The following is a 21,106-nucleotide window of genomic DNA, read 5'->3' as shown; positions in this document are numbered from 1 at the left end:
ATGACAGATTTGTCGGTTGATCAGGTGTGGTGAGATCACTATGATAGATTTGTCAGTTGATCTGGTGTGGTGAGATCACTATGACATATTTGTCGGTTGATCAGGTGTGGTGTGTGGTGAGATCACTATGACAGATTTGTCGGTTGATCAGGTGTGGTGAGATCACTATGACAGATCTGTCGGTTGATCAGGTGTGGTGAGATCACTATGACAGATTTGTCGGTTGATCAGGTGTGGTGTGTGGTGAGATCACTATGGTAGATTTGTCAGTTGATCAGGTGTGGAGAGATCACTATGACAGATTTGTTGGTTCATCAGGTGTGGTGAGATCACTATGACATATTTGTCGGTTGATCAGGTGTGGTGAGATCACTATGACAGATCTGTCAGTTGATCAGGTGTGGTGAGATCACTATGACATATTTGTCGGTTGATCAGGTGTGGTGTGTGGTGAGATCACTATGATAGATTTGTCGGTTGATCAGGTGTGGTGAGATCACTATGACAGATCTGTCGGTTGATCAGGTGTGGTAAGATCACTATGACAGATTTGTCGGTTGATCAGGTGTGGAGAGATCACTATGACTGATTTGTTGGTTCATCAGGTGTGGTGAGATCACTATGACAGATTTGTCGGTTGATCAGGTGTGGTGAGATCACTATGACATATTTGTCGGTTCATCAGGTGTGGCGTGTGGTGAGATCACTATGACAGATTTGTCGGTTGATCAGGTGTGGTGAGATTACTATGACTGATTTGTCAGTTGATCAGGTGTGGAGAGATCACTATGACTGATTTGTTGGTTCATCAGGTGTGGTGAGATCACTATGACAGATATGTCAGTTGATCAGGTGTGGTGAGATCACTATGACAGATTTGTCGGTTGATCAGGTGTGGTGAGATCACTATGATAGATTTGTCAGTTGATCAGGTGTGGTGAGATCACTATGACAGATCTGTCAGTTGCTCAGGTGTGGTGAGATCACTATGACAGATTTGTCAGTTGATCAGGTGTGGTGAGATCACTATGACAGATTTGTCAGTTGATCAGGTGTGGAGAGATCACTATGACTGATTTGTTGGTTCATCAGGTGTGGTGAGATCACTATGACAGATTTCTCAGTTGATCAGGTGTGGTGAGATCACTATGACAGATTTGTAGGTTGATCAGGTGTGGTGAGATCACTATGACAGATTTGTCGGTTGATCAGGTGTGGTGAGATCACTATGACAGATCTGTCAGTTGATCAGGTGTGGTGAGATCACTATGACAGATTTGTCGGTTGATCAGGTGTGGTGTGTGGTGAGATTACTATTATAGATTTGTCGGTTGATCAGGTGTGGTGAGATCACTATGACAGATTTGTCGGTTGATCAGGTGTGGTGTGTGGTGAGATCACTATGACAGATTTGTCGGTTGATCAGGTGTGGTGAGATCACTTTGACAGATTTGGCGGTTGATCAGGTGTGGTGAGATCACTATGACAGATTTGGCAGTTGATCAGGTGTGGTGAGATCACTATGATAGATTTGTCGGTTGATCAGGTGTGGTGAGATCACTATGACAGATCTGTCAGTTGATCAGGTGTGGTGAGATCACTATGATAGATTTGTCGGTTGATCAGGTGTGGTGTGTGGTGAGATTACTATTATAGATTTGTCGGTTGATCAGGTGTGGTGAGATCACTAAGACAGATCTGTCGGTTGATCAGGTGTGGTGTGGTGAGATCACTATGACAGATTTGTCCATTGATCAGGTGTGGTAAGATCACTATGACAGATCTGTCGGTTGATCAGGTGTGGTAAGATCACTATGACAGATCTGTCGGTTGATGAGGTGTGGTGTGTGGTGAGATCACTATGACAGATCTGTTGGCTGATCAGGTGTGGTGAGATCACTATGACAGATCTGTCAGTTGATCAGGTGTGGTGAGATCACTATGACAGATTTGTCGGTTGATCAGGTGTGGTGTGTGGTGAGATTACTATGATAGATTTGTCGGTTGATCAGGTGTGGTGAGATCACTTTGACAGATTTGTCGGTTGATCAGGTGTGGTGTGTGGTGAGATCACTATGACAGATTTGTCGGTTGATCAGGTGTGGTGAGATCACTATGACAGATTTGTCAGTTGATCAGGTGTGGTGAGATCACTATGATAGATTTGTCGGTTGATCAGGTGTGGTGTGTGGTGAGATCACTATGACAGATTTGTCGGTTGATCAGGTGTGGTGAGATCACTTTGACAGATTTGTCGGTTGATCAGGTGTGGTGTGTGGTGAATCACTATGACAGATCTGTCGGTTGATCAGGTGTGGTGAGATCACTATGATAGATTTGTCAGTTGATCAGGTGTGGTGAGATCACTATGACAGATCTGTCAGTTGATCAGGTGTGGTGAGATCACTATGATAGATTTGTCGGTTGATCAGGTGTGGTGAGATCACTATGACAGATCTGTCAGTTGATCAGGTGTGGTGAGATCACTATGACAGATTTGTCGGTTAATCAGGTGTGGTGTGTGGTTAGATCACTATGACAGATCTGTCGGTTGATCAGGTGTGGTGTGTGGTGAGATCACTATGACAGATCTGTCGGCTGATCAGGTGTGGTGAGATCACTACGACAGATCTGTCAGTTGATCAGGTGTGGTGAGATCACTATGACAGATTTGTCGGTTGATCAGGTGTGGTGTGTGGTGAGATTACTATGATAGATTTGTCGGTTGATCAGGTGTGGTGAGATCACTTTGACAGATTTGTCGGTTGATCAGGTGTGGTGTGTGGTGAGATCACTATGGCAGATTTGTCGGTTGATCAGGTGTGGTGAGATCACTATGACAGATTTGTCAGTTGATCAGGTGTGGTGAGATCACTATGACAGATTTGTCAGTTGATCAGGTGTGGTGAGATCACTATGACAGATTTGTCGGTTGATCAGGTGTGGTGTGTGGTAAGATTACTATGATAGATTTGTCGGTTGATCAGGTGTGGTGAGATCACTATGATAGATTTGTCGGTTGATCAGGTGTGGTGTGTGGTGAGATCACTATGACAGATTTGTCGGTTGATCAGGTGTGGTGAGATCACTTTGACAGATTTGTCGGTTGATCAGGTGTGGTGTGTGGTGAATCACTATGACAGATCTGTCGGTTGATCAGGTGTGGTGAGATCACTATGATAGATTTGTCAGTTGATCAGGTGTGGTGAGATCACTATGACAGATCTGTCAGTTGATCAGGTGTGGTGAGATCACTATGATAGATTTGTCGGTTGATCAGGTGTGGTGAGATCACTATGACAGATCTGTCAGTTGATCAGGTGTGGTGAGATCACTATGACAGATTTGTCGGTTAATCAGGTGTGGTGTGTGGTTAGATCACTATGACAGATTTGTCGTTTGATCAGGTGTGGTGTGTGGTGAGATTAATGTGACAGATTTGTCGGTTGATCAGGTGTGGTGAGATTACTGTGACAGATTTGTCGGTTGATCAGGTGTGGTGTGTGGTGAGATTACTGTGACAGATCTGTCGGTTGATCAGGTGTGGTGAGATTACTGTGACAGATTTGTCGGTTGATCAGGTGTGGTGTGTGGTGAGATTAATGTGACAGATTTGTCGGTTGATCAGGTGTGGTGTGTGGTGAGATTAATGTGACAGATTTGTCGGTTGATCAGGTGTGGTGAGATCACTATGATAGATTTGTCGGTTGATCAGGTGTGGTGTGTGGTGAGATTACTGTGACAGATCTGTCGGTTGATCAGGTCTGGTGAGATTACTATGACAGATTTGTCGGTTGATCAGGTGTGGTGTGTGGTGAGATTACTGTGACAGATTACAATGCTTACACTTACTAAATTTTATTTTCTGAGAATCCTAACTTTCTGTGAAGTTTTAGTTTATGACCACTTATGAACATTCAAAATCACTGATCATCAAACACATATCTTACCGAGATTTCTTCTTCTTCTTTTTCGGAGGAGGGGACGGAGATCTTTCTTCGGAATCAGAGCTTTCTACAGTCCTATAATTGCAATATGATTAGTAAGTCATTTGAAATACTGATATTCGGAATAATAGGCAAGCTCTATCCTATTCTAAAATCAATCCTGGTGATCAGGACTGTTATTGCATTAACAATAAAAAACAAGTAAGAACAAGGCTTATCTCATACCCCATATATAACAAGGTAGAACAAGGCTTATTGCATACCCAGTATTTAAAAGATAGAAAAGGGTGTATATCATACCCAGTATATAACAAGATGGATAAGGCTTATCTCATACCCAGTATAAAACAAGGTATAAAAGGGCTTATCTCATACCCAGTATATATACCAAGGTATAAAAGGGTTTACTCATACCCAGTATATAACAAGGTATAAAATGGTTTACTCATACCCAGTATATAACAAGGTATTAAAGGGTTTACCCATACCCAGTATATAACAAGGTATAAAAGGGTTTACTCATACCCAGTATATAACAAGGTATAAAAGGGTTTACTCATACCCAGTATATAACAAGGTATAAAAGTGTTTACTCATACCCAGTATATAACAAGGTATAAAAGGGTTTACCCATACCCAGTATATAACAAGGTATAAAAGCGTTTACTCATACCCAGTATATAACAAGGTATGAAAGGGTTTACTCATACCCAGTATATAACAAGGTATAAAAGTGTTTACTCATACCCAGTATATAACAAGGTATAAAAGGGTTTACTCATACCCAGTATATAACAAGGTATAAAAGCGTTTACTCATACCCAGTATATAACAAGGTATGAAAGGGTTTACTCATACCCAGTGTATACTAAGGTATAAAAGGGTTTACTCATACCCAGTATATAACAAGGTATAAAAGGGCTTATCTCATACCCAGTATATTCCAAGGTATAAAGGGTTTACTCATACCCAGTGTATACCAAGGTATAAAAGGGTTTACTCATACCCAGTATATAACAAGGTATAAAATAGTTTACTCATGTTCGATTCCCCACATGGGCACAATGTGTTAAGCCCATTTCTGGTGTCCCCGCCGTGATATTGCTGGAATATTGCTAAAAACGGCGTAAAACTAAACTCAGTCAGTCAGTCAGTTTACTCATACCCAGTATATAACAAGGTATAAAAGCATTTACTCATACCCAGTATATAACAAGGTATAAAAGGGTTTACTCATACCCAGTATATAACAAGATGGAAAAGGGTGTATCTCATACCAGTTGATAATGCCATTCTGCAACATTATATTTCCAGATATAAGAAACATAAAATCAAATCCCTTGTGTTAAAAATCAGTTTACTATAACATGACAAAGTAAAAATGACAAGTGTGTTATTAATGCCTGACATAAAATGTTCCTCACGAGTATTTCTTTTGTGCCATGGCAAGGGCTTTGGCAGCTTCCTCTTTTGCCTTGCGGGCAGGGTCAAAGGCACTCCCCTCCACATAGTCCCCAAGACCAAAGGCATCTCGCAGTTTGGCATTCTTCTCATGGTTGGCCTCAGCCAGTTGATGTGTCTCCTTTGCTCTGAAATGAAATATCCACAATGAGACAATAGTTGCAGAGGTGAGGTGAAATTGAGTTTAATGTCGTGCTTGAGAATATTTCGCTCATATGACGATGTGCATGCTTGTGTATGTGGATGTGCGGCTGCTTGTACTAGCCCAGACTTAAGCTGGTTTTATAGTGCTAGCCCACTGAGATACCATGCCGCAGTGAAGCATGAATACCCCACTCAGACACATTATACTGACTCCGAGCTGACCAGTCCTTGTTGTACCCATAAATGCCGAGCGCCATGCAGGGACCAACAAGTACCACATTTTAATGTCTTTTGGTATGACGCGGCCGGGGATCGAACCTGCGACCTTCCGCACTCCGGGCGAACGCTCTAACCACTACACCACGGAGGCGGTCACAATAGTTACAGAAACAATGTAATGAAGATCAATCACTGCAGCTGATGGTAAGAAACTGCATTGATTGAACACTGCATACTGAAGATCAAACACTGAAAATGAGGATCAAACACTGCATACTGAAAATCAAACACTGAAAATGAGGATAAAACACTGCATACTGAAGATCAAACACTGCACACAAAAGATTGAACACTGCATACAAAAGATTGAACACTGCGTACTAAAGATCAAACACTGAAAATGAGGATCAAACACTGCATATTGAAGATAAAAAATTGTATACAGAACTGCACACTAAAGATTGAACACTGCAACTGAGAATAGAAAACTGCAACTGAAAATCAAACACTGAAACTGAAGATCAAACACTGAGGATTTGGCATAAAGTGATGTTCTGCATGTTAGAGACATTAATTCATTTGAAATCCATATATTTCAAAATGTATCAGCAGAGTTTGTACAGATATTCACAATACTGGTGGACTCTCCTAACATGAGGATTACAAAACAATTTCCTCCAATTGTCCACAATGATAAGCTGTATGACAAAGTACATCACATGTATTAAATGACTTCATTATAAGTCAAGCAGCTGTTGATGATCCAAATAAGGATACTCCTAAGACTGAATGTCGGGTTGAAAATTCAACTGAATCCATCATACTTGTACATCAAGTACTTAGAGATACATGCATTCAGTTATCTGTCAACTTTTCTGAAGCAAGTGGACCAGATAAAGCAAGTAATAAACATATAAAACTGATTGCATCTTTGCTCTCTATTGCCACTTACTACGTTATTTAATGTCATTTGTAAAATGAAAATTTACTACTATTTGTAAAGAGACATCAGTAATACGAATCGTGAAAAGGGTGATATTGATCAATGTCAAAATTATAGACCATTTGAAAAACTGAAGCAATATTATTCTTCTGCAAATCAAATCCTTGTGCATTACCTAGCTTAAAAATACAAGAACAAATTTTTGAAGTTGACATTGCCAAACAGAAGGAGACTGTAGCTGGAAATTGCATATTGAAGATCTTATTAGGAAAGCAAGTCATTCAGTAAATTGTCTTTATAGTTTTAATAAAGACTCGCACAAAACTTTCATGAATATCCGCTTCAGTTCTACTTCATATGCTCCAAATACAGTACAACCAGAAATTATTGAGAATTTAAAGATTGTATTTTTAAAAAAAATTTTTACTCATTACTCACGTATTAAATGTTAATATTAGCAGAACATAACTTCAGATTCAAAGACAGGTGAACAGTTAGTATTTTGTCAAGTCATCATGGGCAGCAATGCAGGCTTCAATGCGGCGGGGCATACTACTGATCAAAGAAGTTAGAAAGTCGTGGTCCATGCTGTCCCAATATCGGACCACCTCTTCTTTTATTTCAGCAATATTTTTCAGATTTTTCTTATTGACACTTTCCTTCATAAGTCCCCAAACATTTTCTATTGGATTTAGGTTAGGGCTATAGCTTGGCCAATCTAATAATGTCATATTTTGGGTCCGAAACCAGGCCTGTGAATGCTCTGAACGATGTTTTGGGTCGTTGTCCTGATGGAAAATCCAAAACTTTCCATAGAACACGTGAGCAGATGGAAGTAAATGTCCCTCGAGAATAACTGTGTACCGCTCACTGTTCATATTCCCTTCAAATACACAGAGGGGCGTTGCCCCTAACACAGATATGCCATCCAACACGTTAAATTTCGGACTGTACTTTGGGCGCTGATACAAAGGTTTTTCAGTTTGTTTGGACCAGAATTTCAGTGTATTAGGAAACAGCCACACAGAACTTTCATCTGAGAAAATCACATTGTCCCAGTTAAAATTTCTATGCTGTAAGCACCAGTTCAACCTTCGCTCCGTTTGTTCAGGCTTCATGATGGAATTCCTCGACTTTTCTGCCAACCCATTGCATACAGCTCAGTTCTAATTGTCTCCTTACAGACAGCCACAGTTCCTCTATCAGTCATATCCAGCCTTAAGTTTTCTAAACTCCTTCGTTTATTTTTAGAAACAAGAATACCAAGCTGCCTTCTGTCACCAACAGTCAATTTTCTGGGCCTACCTGTGCCTCCCTGGTGCTCAATGCCATATCCATTTGCAATATTTTTCAAAACACGATAAACAGAGGACAAAGGGATGCCTGTTCTACTTGAAATCACTTTAGCTGATCTGATGTCCTTGTTATAATACTCTAAAATCAACTTCCTCTTCTCTAAATCATCCATACTGAGGATCACTGAACATGTCGTCTGCTAGCAAGTAAAGAATGGGGGATAACTCTTCACAAACTAATGAAAAATGATTAACGGAGTTGTCTCTCTTGTATGAAACCAAGCACTTGATAGCTGGTCAAGGTTGTTTATACTAGAAATCCAATTTAACATATTCCTAAAATTCTCAATAATTTCTGGTCATACTATATAATCCAAATCTAAAGGACTAGTATTTCTGTGTCAAAAGGATATGAACTGAATTCTGTTCTAAAATGAAATCAAAATGACAGTGACTAAAGATGTTTTATATACTGTAGGTCTTAACAAGGTGGACAGTGACTGAAGGTGTTTTATAACATTCACAAGCTTTCACACAACGTGTTTACAGATTCACTCAGCATGTTTATAGATTCACACAGCGTGTTTACAGATTTACACAGCGTGTTTACAGATTCACACAGCGTGTTTACAGATTGCATAATATCCACAAGCATTCACATAGCATGCTTATAGATTGTGTAATATCAATCTAGCGAAGGAATGTTGGTTGGTGCTTCTGACCAGTTCCTAAACATCTGTTCAGATGCTCACTAGTGTTTTGTTTGTTACTCGATTGTTTTTATAATCACCTAATATGAGGTATTTCATGTTCTAAGTTCGACCTGATCCCAGGTATAAAGCAAATGAAGACTGGGTGTTTTAAACGTTAACCATGTTCTGTAAGACAAGACACTGAATGTTGTGACCATGGACGTGGAGAATCAACCTCCTGACTTCCTGATCAGACCAGTGGACAAAACTGCTTGACAGGTGGTTTGGTAATATTTCCCTGCCAGATACTTTCACAAGCATTTCCTTAGACTGTGTTAAACTCTTTTATAAAAAAAAAGCTATTAAAGAAATATCAATAAACACTGTTTTGATGTTCTCATACTATACTTCTCCTCAGTTTTGGCTGACATAATAAAACCTTCGTCAACAGCCACAATTGACCGTAAAGCCTATACTTTTAAACTGACTTATTACAGTCATTGTGCTAAGATGATGACAAAACCTTCACTATAACACCGACTTATTACAGCCATAGTGCTAAGATGATAATAAAACCTTCACTATAACACAGACTTATTACAGTCATACAGCTAAGACGATGATAAAACCTTCACTATAACACAGACTTATTAAGTCATACTGCTAAGATGATGATAAAACCTTCACTATAATACAGACTTCTTACAATCATACTGCTAAGTTGATACTAAAACCTTCACTATAACACAGACCTATTACAGTCATAGGCTCATAGCGCTGAGATGATGACAAATCTTCACCATAATACAGACTTATTACAGTTATAGTGCTAAGATGATGATAAAACCTTCACTATAACACTGACTCATTATTGTCATAGTGCTAAGATGATGACAAAACCTTCACTATAACAGTCTTAGTGCTAAGATGATGATAAAACCTTCACTATAACACAGACTTATTACAGCCATAGTGCTGAGATGATGACAAAACCTTCACTATAACACTGACTTATTACAGCCATAGTGCTGAGATGACAAAACCTTCACTATAACAGACTTATTAGTCATAGTGCTAAGATGATGACAAAACCTTCACTATAACAGTCTTAGTGCTAAGATGATGACAAAACCTTCACTATAACACTGACTTATTACAGTCATACAGCTAAGACGATGACAAAACCTTCACTATAACACAGACTTATTAAGTCATACTGCTAAGATGATGATAAAACCTTCACTATAATACAGACTTATTTCAATCATACTGCTAAGTTGATACTAAAACCTTCACTATAACACAGACCTATTACAGTCATAGGCTCATAGCGCTGAGATGATGACAAATCTTCACCATAATACAGACTTATTACAGTCATACTGCTAAGATGATAATAAAACCTTCACTATACTTCACTATAACAGACTTATTACAGTCATACAGCTAAGACGATGACAAAACCTTCACTATAACACAGACTTATTAAGTCATACTGCTAAGATGATGATAAAACCTTCACTATAATACAGACTTATTTCAATCATACTGCTAAGTTGATACTAAAACCTTCACTATAACACAGACCTATTACAGTCATAGGCTCATAGCGCTGAGATGATGACAAATCTTCACCATAATACAGACTTATTACAGTCATACTGCTAAGATGATAATAAAACCTTCACTATAACACTGACTTATTACAGTCATACTGCTAAGACGATGATAAAACCTTTACTATAACAGACTTATTACAGTTATAGTGCTAAGACGATCAAAAAACCTTTACTATAACACTGACTTATTACAGTCATAGTGCTAAGACGATCATAAAACCTTTACTATAACAGACTTATTACAGTCATAGTGCTAAGAGGATCATAAAACCTTTACTATAACAGACTTATTACAGTCATAGTGCTAAGATGATGATAAAACCTTTACTATAACAGACTTATTACAGTCATAGTGCTAAGACGATCATAAAACCTTTACTATAACAGACTTATTACAGTCATAGTGCTAAGACGATCATAAAACCTTTACTATAACACTGACTTATTACAGTCATACTGCTAAAACGATCATAAAACCTTCACTATAACAGACTTATTACAGTCATACTGCTAAGACGATCATAAAACCTTTACTATAACAGACTTATTACAGTCATAGTGCTAAGACGATGATAAAACCTTTACTATAACAGACTTATTACAGTCATACTGCTAAGACGATCATAAAACCTTTACTATAACAGACTTATTACAGTCATACTGCTAAGACGATCATAAAACTTTTACTATAACAGACTTATTACAGTCATAGTGCTAAGACGATCATAAAACCTTTACTATAACAGATTTATTACAGTCATACTGCTAAGACGATCATAAAACCTTTACTATAACAGACTTATTACAGTCATAGTGCTAAGACGATCATAAAACCTTTACTATAACAGACTTATTACAGTCATACTGCTAAGACAATCATAAAACCTTTACTATACGACAAGACTTATTACAGTCATACTGCTAAGACGATCATAAAACCTTTACTATAACAGACTTATTACAGTCATACTGCTAAGATGATAATAAAACCTTTACTATAACAGACTTATTACAGTCATAGTGCTAAGATGATGATAAAACCTTTACTATAACAGACTTATTACAGTCATAGTGCTAAGACGATCATAAAACCTTCACTATAACAGACTTATTACAGTCATACTGCTAAGACGATCATAAAACCTTTACTATAACAGACTTATTACAGTCATAGTGCTAAGACGATCATAAAACCTTTACTATAACAGACTTATTACAGTCATACTGCTAAGACGATGATAAAACCTTTACTATAACAGACTTATTACAGTCATAGTGCTAAGACGATCATAAAACCTTTACTATAACAGACTTATTACAGTCATACTGCTAAGATGATGATAAAACCTTTACTATAACAGACTTATTACAGTCATAGTGCTAAGACGATGATAAAACCTTTACTATAACAGACTTATTACAGTCATACTGCTAAGATGATGATAAAACCTTTACTATAACAGACTTATTACAGTCATAGTGCTAAGGTGATGATAAAACCTTTACTATAACAGACTTATTACAGCCATAGTGCTAAGATGATGATAAAACCTTCACTATAACAGACTTATTACAGTCATACTGCTAAGACGATGATAAAATCTTCACTATAACTTTCACTTATTACAGTCATAGTGCTAAGATGATGATAAAACCTTCACTATAACACAGACTTATTACAGTCATAGTGCTAAGATGATGATAAAACCTTCACTATAACACAGACTTATTACAGCCATAGTGCTAAGATGATGATTAAACCTTCACTATAACACAGACTTATTACAGTCATAGTGCTAAGATGATGATAAAACCTTCACTATAACACAGACTTATTACAGTCACACTGCTAAGGTTTTATCATCATCTTAGCACTATGACTGTAATAAGGTTTTATCATCGATAGTTGACAAACACTTGTCACAGCCAACACAAAACTTTACTTCATCACCTTAGAATCAGGGATGAGGATGTTTTCTTTCAATCATCAGACGCTTTTTATATCATTTAATATTGATATGGAAATATGTCCTAAAATGAAAATGTGTTGATGACATTTGTATCCAGTCACACAACTGCAGAGGATAACATGAGCTGCATCCCAATATTACTGACAGTGCATGTATTACTACTTACATAGTCTTCAGCCATATTCCGCCAACATCGTGGTGGCAGACACCAAACGTGGATTTCACAAATTGTAGCAATTAGGGAACTTAAGCCTGAGGCTACACCACCCCTGACCCAGCCCCACCCCCAAATGTGCTCATGATACATGAGGTGAAGTGAAGCATCAGGTTATCCTGTAGGTAAAGCATGCATCATGGGCCCAAGGCCTCTATATTGAATAAATCTGTCTGTCTGTCTGTCTGTCTGTAGGTCACCCTATTGGTCGATGACAAGTAACATGAATCACAGAGTATGTGGAAGGGTGATTCAGCAAGATACACTCTTAACAGTTTCTGCTCACATTGTTCCAAACTGTGGATGTTCAACCAGCAGCTACAATGATGGGTGAGAAGGTAATGTGATTGTTAATCTTCTAGCACTGTATGTGCACCTTGGGTCGTGTACATCCCAGAGATGTGTCAACCTTCTAGCACCGTATGAGCACCTTGGGTTGTGTACTCCTCAGAGAGATGTCAACCTTCTAGCACTGTATGAGCACCTTGGGTTGTGTACTCCTCAGAGAGATGTCAACCTTCTAGCACCGTATGAGCACCTGGGGTCATGTACTCCTCAGAGAGATGTCAACCTTCTAGCACCTTATGAGCACCTTGGGTCGTGTACTCCTCAGAGAGGTGTCAACCTTCTAGCACCGTATGAGCACCTTGGGTTGTGTACTCCTCAGAGAGATGTCAACCTTCTAGCACCGTATGAGCACCTTGGGTTGTGTACTCCTCAGAGAGATGTCAACCTTCTAGCACCGTATGAGCACCTTGGGTCATGTACTCCTCAGAGAGGTGTTAACCTTCTAGCACCGTATGAGCACCTGGGGTCATGTACTCCTCAAGAGAGATGTCAACCTTCTATCATCGTATGAGCACCTTGGGTCATGTACTCCTCAGAGAGATGTCAACCTTCTAGCACTGTATGAGCACCTTGGGTCATGTACTCCTCAGAGAGGTGTCAACCTTCTAGCACTGTATGAGCACCTTGGGTTGTGTACTCCTCAGAGAGATGTCAACCTTCTAGCACCGTATGAGCACCTTGGGTTGTGTACTCCTCAGAGAGGTGTTAACCTTCTAGCACCCATATGAGCACCTTGGGTCATGTACTCCTCAGAGAGATGTCAACCTTCTAGCACCGTATGAGCACCTTGGGTTGTGTACTCCTCAGAGAGGTGTTAACCTTCTAGCACCGTATGAGCACCTTGGGTCACGTACTCCTCAGAGAGATGTCAACCTTCTAGCACCGTATGAGCACCTTGGGTCATGTACTCCTCAGAGAGATGTCAATCTTCTAGCACCGTATGAGCACCCTGGGTCATGTACTCCTCAGAGAGATGTCAACCTTCTAGCACCGTATGAGCACCTTGGGTCATGTACTCCTCAGAGAGGTGTCAACCTTCTAGCACCGTATGAGCACCTTGGGTCATGTACTCCTCAGAGAGATGTCAACCTTCTAGCACCGTATGAGCACCTTGGGTTGTGTACTCCTCAGAGAGGTGTTAACCTTCTAGCACTGTATGAGCACCTTGGGTCATGTACTCCCTCAGAGAGGTGTCAACCTTCTAGCACTGTATGAGCACCTTGGGTCATGTACTCCTCAGAGAGATGTCAACCTTCTAGCACCGTATGAGCACCTTGGGTTGTGTACTCCTCAGAGAGGTGTTAACCTTCTAGCACTGTATGAGCACCTTGGGTCATGTACTCCTCAGAGAGATGTCAACCTTCTAGCACCGTATGAGCACCTTGGGTCATGTACTCCTCAGAGAGGTGTTAACCTTCTAGCACTGTATGAGCACCTTGGGTTGTGTACTCCTCAGAGAGGTGTTAACCTTCTAGCACCATATGAGCACCTTGGGTCATGTACTCCTCAGAGAGATGTCAACCTTCTAGCACCGTATGAGCACCTTGGGTTGTGTACTCCTCAGAGAGATGTGAATGAAATTTGTATTCACACTGTTCCATACTACCTCTTCCCTAATGACACAAGTCACAGCTCCCACCCAGCTGGTGTGAAGGTTTTTCCCTCTGACATAAAGAGATTCCTAAGCATCATAGGCTTTCTCTCCACAGAGACGGGCTAAGCCTTATCCCTGTCATAAAAGACAAGATTCAACCAAAATAATCAATGAAAGTTGACTCCTAAACAAGAAATTTGAAACACAATCAATCATTTTAAGCCTAGTCTAATTAGACAGATGCTCAAATAGAAGGCTCACATACATCACTGGAGTCAGATCTACAGCAGACAGTTGAAGGCCAAGATGGTTATTTCATTGAGACAATGACAACATTTGGAAGTTAATTATCCAGTTGAAATTTTAACCTTAATTAAATGTAAATGACAGCAGTCCAAAACCAGCTTCCTTCTAGAGTAATAATTTTAGAATGTTTTGGCTACGATTTTTTCATCTTAATGTTATGAAGTGGACAATAGTTGAGCATTCATATGATGAATATTGTTTGTATTTTGTGAACCACATTAAAAATAAACAGAGTAAAATACTGAAACTGATTGTAATGTGTCTAATGCGGTGAGTTGTGTGTGGCCTGCTCCCACCGTGTATCAGGTAGCTGGGAGTTGTGTGTGGCCTGCTCCCACCGTGTATCAGGTAGCTGGGAGCTGTGTGTGGCCTGCTCCCACCGTGTGTCAGGTAGCTGGGAGCTGTGTGTGGCCTGCTCCCACCGTGTGTCAGGTAGCTGGGAGTTGTGTGTGGCCTGCTCCCACCGTGTGTCAGGTAGCTGTGTGTGGCCTGCTCCCACCGTGTGTCAGGTAGCTGGGAGTTGTGTGTGGCCTGCTCCCACCGTGTGTCAGGTAGCTGTGTGTGGCCTGCTCCCACCGTGTGTCAGGTAGCTGGGAGCTGTGTGTGGCCTGCTCCCACCGTGTATCAGGTAGCTGGGAGTCATGGTGCGCTGATCCCCTTGTCCTGACATTATCACTTGAGCACAGAAGTTTAACAGTAGACCGACAATACTCATCATGGACACACAACACTAAAGAATGTATTCAAAGCTCTTCTCATTTTACATGACAAACTCGAACTTCATCCACACCAGTGTACAAAATCAAGGAGTACTATAACCTGCAATTTACTCAACAAAAATACATCCAGAAAGTATGTTCAAATGTTCCAAGAAAATGTTCTGAAACAAAACAAAATTAGAAAAATAGATCCCCAAATGAGAAAAAGATATATACATATGAGAAAAAGATATATACATACAAAAATATCTCAAAACAGCCAATAGGAATGCCATAAGGCTCTGATGGAGAAAATCGAGACCGTCTCCTTCTCCTCCTCCGTCGTCGTCCGTCCAAGCATTGCAAACTGTAGGTTTTCCCAACAGAAAGTTGCACATTAGAGTGGGCTTGCTCCCAGAAATAATCAAATATTGTTTTTCCTTGAGAGTAGGATTCATGACTGCTGGTAGCTCCGTAAGAGAAACTTGTGTTACACTTTCCACAACAGCCACAAATACACGACACTTGGCTTATCCGTTTTAAAACAAGGGCCCCGCGGCTTTCTCGGACCAGCCTGGGCTCATTCATACTGAGTCTGATGATCACCCGACTGTATTGATTGGAGGAATAATGCTGCGATAACAGTGGGTTGTCTTCACTTTAAACATCCACCTTCCACTCACACAGCAGGTGTAGCCATCATAACCACTCACTCTAACTGCCAATCAAGGGCAAGGCATTCAAGCTGATCAACAAACATCAAGACTACTGACTTTTCTAGACAGAGGACATTGCATGGTGTTATTTGAGCATTGGTTACTGAACTGATTACAGTGTTCTTTACAATACTGCAAAAGGAAATATACATGGACTTAGTCAAATTTTAAGGATCTTCACAAAGGCAATTATATTGTTTTAGGAAACCATCTTTAGAGATAGAATAACATCTTAAAACAATTGGAACTTCTTATTGCTTCATCAAAATAGAAAAAAAATCCAAATCGTCTTCCAGCGATCTGTTCAAGCAGTACTTAAGTTTCGTCCAAAATTCAATTATCTTCAGTCTGACAATCTATAGGTTTCATCAGGACAAGACAAAAAATATTTTAAAGAAAAATGCCAAGACCTGATATTTTCTTGTAGGTCGTCAGACTTTTGAACCACACAACTACACAAACTTTCCAAACATTCACAGACCACCTGAAACAGCTGCCGAACTGAGAACACTGTTTGTCCCTCAAGTTACACACTACTTTCCATCCAACTCTTAATAAGTAATCCTGTAAATGGTCTTGACATGATCATCACCATGTACTACATCCCTAAACACTGCTGAAGGTATAGTGACTACAGGCTGCTGGGAACAGCCCTATCTCACACTGCCTGGCCACAAACAATAAGCCGGTATAAAGCTGCTATTGACAACCAGCTAATCCAGCCCCCACCGAGAGCTCATCTGCCAATCAACGTTGCTCCACGCAGGTAAAAATACTTCAAACCACTGGGGATTGAGAAAAAAACGACTTAACACCCACAGATGGTCTCGGTATTTGATTGCCTGATGTGTGAGTACATAAGATACAATCTGATTGGATGTTGTCATTCACGAATACCTTGTGCTGTCAGTGTGGCTAAGGTTATTGCATTGAAGCTGTTGAGATAAGGGGCCCTGTCTTAATGTAGTGCAGGGCTCCGTAAGGGAAATCATGTTTTTTTTAAGATAAGATCTTATTACCATGATCATGACATGAATTTGAAATGAAATGTTCATCATTACATTTCCTTTTAGACACTCAACACATACAGTGGATGATTACAGAATAATTGCTTGGTAGACCTGAATATGAGAATTTATACTTTATATACACACAGAATGAAGAATAAATAACACATGCAATGAAGACTACATCCATACTTAAAGCAAAACAACCAGAGTTCCAGAGCTTTGTAACTGTGTCATACACTTAAACCTTCAAGGAATCCTTTGTAGGTTCTTTTCCAGTTCTTTACTTCAAGTCTAACTTGAAGCTCTGACACACTGACAGTTTAATTACATTTTTTTTGCATACATGCTGCCTTGTTGTGTAATCAGGAAACATCTGATTTCTGATTAACGGAAAAACAAATCATTAGGCATTAGTGCATGCAGTAAATCGCATCAAGCAGGAGGCCAATCTTTCTCACAATTCAACACAGACAACACATGTGGAACCTATTACTTTCATGGTAAATGCAGTGACATCCCAAGGCTGGTAATCATGCACTTAACAGCTCGTGTCTGTCCCCCCCTTGAAAGAGGGGGAAGGTAACACAACACTGTTGCGTGACATACAGAAAGGGGGAATAAATGTTTTATTACCTCTATTGATTTCGGTATTCCTTCTGGTGTCTTCACCGACCATTACAACCACAGGTTCTATTCCATTCCACCATTATAGTGAATATGTGTCTTCAATAAGTTATAGGAGGTAAACACATGGCCTCAATATGTAGTGTAACTGTGGAAGTATAGGAGGTAAACACATGGCTTCAATAAGTAGTGTAACTGTGGAAGTATAGGAGGTAAACACATGGCCTCAATATGTAGTGTAACTGTGGAAGTATAGGAGGTAAACACATGGCTTCAAAAAGTAGTGTAACTGAGGAAGTATAGGAGGTAAACACATGGCCTCAATAAGTAGTGTAACTGTGGAAGTATAGGAGGTAAACACATGGCTTCAATATGTAGTGTAACTGTGGAAGTATAGGAGGTAAACACATGGCTTCAATAAGTAGTGTAACTGTGGAAGTATAGGAGGTAAACACATGGCTTCAATAAGTAGTGTAACTGTGGAAGTATAGGAGGTAAGCACAAGGCCTCAATATGTAGTGTAACTGTGGAAGTATAGGAGGTAAACACATGGCCTCAATAAGAAGTGTAACTGTGGAAGTATAGGAGGTAAACACATGGCCTCAATATGTAGTGTAAGTGTGGAAGTATAGGAGGTAAACACATGGCCTCAATAAGTAGTGTAACTGTGGAAGTATAGGCAGTAAACACATGGCCTCAATAAGTAGTGTAACTGTGGAAGTATAGGAGGTAAATGCATGGCCTCAATAAGTAGTGTAACTGTGGAAGTAAAGGAGGTAAACACATGGCCTCAATATGTAGTGTAACTGTGGAAGTATAGGAGGTAAACACATGGCCTCAATAAGTAGTGTAACTGTGGAAGTATAGGAGGTAAACACATGGCCTCAATATGTAGTGTAACTGTGGAAGTATAGGAGGTAAACACATGGCCTAAATAAGTAGTGTAACTGTGGAAGTATAGGAGGTAAACACATGGCCTCAATAAGTAGTGTAACTGTGGAAGTATAGGAGGTAAACACATGGCTTCAATAAGTAGTGTAACTGTGGAAGTATAGGAGGTAAACACATGGCTTCAATATGTAGTGTAACTGTGGAAGTATAGGAGGTAAACACATGGCCTCAATAAGTAGTGTAACTGTGGAAGTATAGGAGGTAAACACATGGCCTCAATAAGTAGTGTAACTGTGGAAGTATAGGAGGTAAACACATGGCCTCAATAAGTAGTGTAACTGTGGAAGTATAGGAGGTAAACACATGGCCTCAATATGTAGTGTAACTGTGGAAGTATAGGAGGTAAACACATGGCTTCAATAAGTAGTGTAACTGTGGAAGTATAGGAGGTAAACACAAGGCCTCAATATGTAGTGTAACTGTGGAAGTATAGGAGGTAAACACATGGCCTCAATAAGTAATGTAACTGTGGAAGTATAGGAGGTAAACACATGGCCTCAATATGTAGTGTAACTGTGGAAGTATAGGAGGTAAACACATGGCCTCAATAAGTAATGTAACTGTGGAAGTATAGGAGGTAAACACATGGCCTCAATATGTAGTGTAACTGTGGAAGTATAGGAGGTAAACACATGGCCTCAATAAGTAATGTAACTGTGGAAGTATAGGAGGTAAACACATGGCTTCAATAAGTAGTGTAACTGTGGAAGTATAGGAGGTAAACACATGGCTTCAATATGTAGTGTAACTGTGGAAGTATAGGAGGTAAACACATGGCCTCAATAAGTAGTGTAACTGTGGAAGTATAGGAGGTAAACACATGGCCTCAATAAGTAGTGTAACTGTGGAAGTATAGGAGGTAAACACATGGCCTCAATAAGTAGTGTAACTGTGGAAGTATAGGAGGTAAACACATGGCCTCAATATGTAGTGTAACTGTGGAAGTATAGGAGGTAAACACATGGCTTCAATAAGTAGTGTAACTGTGGAAGTATAGGAGGTAAAACACAAGGCCTCAATATGTAGTGTAACTGTGGAAGTATAGGAGGTAAAACACATGGCCTCAATAAGTAATGTAACTGTGGAAGTATAGGAGGTAAACACATGGCCTCAATATGTAGTGTAACTGTGGAAGTATAGGAGGTAAACACATGGCCTCAATAAGTAATGTAACTGTGGAAGTATAGGAGGTAAACACATGGCCTCAATATGTAGTGTAACTGTGGAAGTATAGGAGGTAAACACATGACCTCAATAAGTAATGTAACTGTGGAAGTATAGGAGGTAAACACATGGCCAAAATAAGTAGTGTAACTGTGGAAGTATAGGAGGTAAACACATGGCCTCAATAAGTAGTGTAACTGTGGAAGTATAGGAGGTAAACACATGGCCTCAATATGTAGTGTAACTGTGGAAGTATAAAGGTTAACATATCTTGAACTTGCACAAGCCAACCCTTTTCGTAATCAAGCATATTATACGATCACTACTAAGTAAACTATTGAGAGTATGTGCAGGCCTGGAAGTAGGTAGGGAAACAGCTACGACAAAGGCAATATATCAGAATAGAGTACAAGAAACTCTCTGATGAATGAAAACAGGATATTGTCTTTGATTGCTGGAGTGGCTTCAGTGTATGCCAGAGGCTCATTTTGGACCACAGTGTGCTGACACTGCAATGGAGGTATTGTTATTTCCATGTCCCTTACAAGAATACAACAAATTGCAAATTTGTTGAGCAGGTTCACTACTGACTGTAGGGATCGTTGATCCCTACAATCCCTGACCACAACAATCGATGATCCCTACAATCACTGACTACAACAATCGATGATCCCTACAATCCCTGACCACAACAATCGATGCAAATTTGTTGAGCAGGTTCACTACTGACTGTAGGGATCAACGATCCCTACAATCCCTGACCACAACAATCGATGATCCCTACAATCCTTGACCACAACAATCGATGATCCCTACAATCCCTGACCACAACAATCGATGATCCCTACAATCCCTGACCACAACAATTCTTGATCCCTACAATCCTGACCACAACAATTGCTGATCCCTACAATCCTAACCTCAACAATTACTGATCCCTACAATCCGACCACAACAATCGATGATCCCTACAATCCCTGACCACAACAATCGATGATCCCTACAATCCCTGACCACAAATCGATGATCCCTACAATCCCTGACAATCGATGATCCTGACCACAATCGATGACCCCTACAATCCCTGACCACAACAATCGATGATCCCTACAATCCCTGACCACAACAATTGCTGATCCCTATAATCCTGACCACAACAATCGATGATCCCTACAATCCCTGACCCAACAA

The 21,106-nt window shown here is 39.9% G+C and overlaps 1 protein-coding gene across 5 annotated transcripts in view; it reads right to left on the bottom strand.

Moving 5' to 3' along the window:
- The window catches only part of LOC124259255 (serine/arginine repetitive matrix protein 2-like), a 151,084-nt gene that overhangs the window by 43,514 nt on the left and 86,464 nt on the right, over nt 1-21,106 (bottom strand). For 4 of the 5 annotated variants that reach the window (XR_006893791.1, XM_046693363.1, XM_046693364.1 and 1 more), the window contains exons 4-5: nt 5,372-5,536; nt 3,951-4,022 (exon numbers count right to left, since the gene is read on the bottom strand). Coding sequence is in view for 4 of the 5 variants with exons in the window: in XM_046693363.1 (XP_046549319.1) it covers nt 3,951-4,022; nt 5,372-5,536 (237 nt within the window). In the remaining variant the exon portion in view is untranslated. Of the gene's footprint in view, nt 1-3,950; nt 4,023-5,371; nt 5,537-15,712; nt 16,054-21,106 lie in introns of those variants that run through there. The other variant, XM_046693365.1, reaches the window with a different exon arrangement.

Source organism: Haliotis rubra, unplaced genomic scaffold, assembly GCF_003918875.1.
Source record: "Haliotis rubra isolate DU_JTF1 unplaced genomic scaffold, ASM391887v1 Scf715, whole genome shotgun sequence".
Classification (NCBI taxonomy): Eukaryota; Metazoa; Mollusca; class Gastropoda; order Lepetellida; family Haliotidae; genus Haliotis; species Haliotis rubra.
This window is presented reverse-complemented; position numbering and strand designations above follow the sequence as displayed.